The sequence below is a fragment of the Poecilia reticulata genome, unplaced genomic scaffold (genome assembly GCF_000633615.1).
Source record: "Poecilia reticulata strain Guanapo unplaced genomic scaffold, Guppy_female_1.0+MT scaffold_125, whole genome shotgun sequence".
NCBI lineage: Eukaryota > Metazoa > Chordata > Actinopteri > Cyprinodontiformes > Poeciliidae > Poecilia > Poecilia reticulata.
Window position 1 is genome coordinate 888,261 of NW_007615013.1, and position 1,269 is coordinate 889,529.

Genomic DNA, 1,269 nt, shown 5'->3' on the forward strand with positions numbered 1-1,269 from the left:
GCTGCCTCTCAGGCTGTGCCGCAGCTGCCTCTCAGGCTGCGCTGCAGGATTCTTTGCATGCCTCCTTCCTGACGTCGTCGGATTCCAGAGAATGAATCAGGAGGAAGGTTCTTCAGCCTTTCATCTCAAAACGACGTTTTTCCAGAAACGTCCTGTGACTAACAGACACACGTCTCACTTTAACGCGACGCGCCGAGTTCCAGGTCACACAGTCCCAGCTACTGGTGCAAAGCAGGATATGCTAGTCATGGTAGAAACAGTCGCAGCAGTGAGACTGATCCCACTCTGTCAGAAACATTCCTGGTCCAGAGGAATTCCGCCGGAGGGAAAAGTCAGATTAATAATCCTCAGATTAGCACAAACATTAGATCATAATATAAGAATCTAATGTTTCCAATCTCTGAAATTTATCCTCAAATTTCCTTGGATGCCAAATCGACCAAGCGAGAGTTTCAATAGTTTATGACAGTTAGTTAGATTATTTGGATTTGCAGTAGCAGTTGCCGTGACAACGGCTTCTTTTCCCGAGGTTCAGGAAAAGCCAAAAGTTAAAACACATGAGGACACATTAACATCAGATTAAACTTCAGCAGCAGACAGACAGGAGCTCCTGCTGTCAAACTGAGATAGGAATAATAGAAAGATGGCCACTCTGAGGTAAAAATAAAAACCCAGATTAATAAGCTCAGAGAGTCCAGATGCTCTGAGAATTCCCGGTTCTGCTTCCTGTCCAGGTCTACAGCGACACCTACTTCCAGGTGACCTTGGACGACCTCTGCGCCGACGCCGCGCCCCGCTCCGCCGTGTGCCACGCCAACTCGCCCGGCATCCTGCCGGTCCAGTGGTGTCTGAAGAACGGCGTGGCGCTGGAGCGGCCCCGGGGCTACGAGGGCCCGGACTTTGACTGGGCCGACTACCTGAAGCAGAGCGGCTCCGAGGCGGCGCCAGACACCTGCTTTCCTGATGTAAGGACGCAAATATCGGATCATGTTCATCAAACATTTCTCATGTCTGACTCCTCATAAACTCCATGCTGCAGTCGTAGTATGAAATGAAACATAATCTAAATATGACTTCATGTTTTCATCGGCACTAAAACTCCCAGCTGCTGCGTTTATTAATTAAATTCATCATAAATTATATTTAGCTTTTCCTGCAGAGCAACGTGAAGGAAACAGTTAAAGTTTTGATGCTAAACAGAAAAACTATTTAGATTCCTGCTGTGAGTTGAACTAACCGCCTCCTCTGTGTGCGTGTGTGTGTGTGTGT

General features: G+C 47.8%; 1 protein-coding gene across 9 annotated transcripts in view; it reads left to right on the forward strand.

Moving 5' to 3' along the window:
- The window catches only part of sfmbt2 (Scm like with four mbt domains 2), a 31,856-nt gene that overhangs the window by 18,415 nt on the left and 12,172 nt on the right, over window positions 1–1,269 (forward strand). For all 9 annotated transcript variants that reach the window (XR_001776235.1, XM_017302995.1, XM_017302997.1 and 6 more), the window contains one exon: window positions 735–965. Coding sequence is in view for 8 of the 9 variants with exons in the window: in XM_017302995.1 (XP_017158484.1) it covers window positions 735–965 (231 nt within the window). In the remaining variant the exon portion in view is untranslated. The remainder of the gene's footprint in view (window positions 1–734; window positions 966–1,269) is intronic.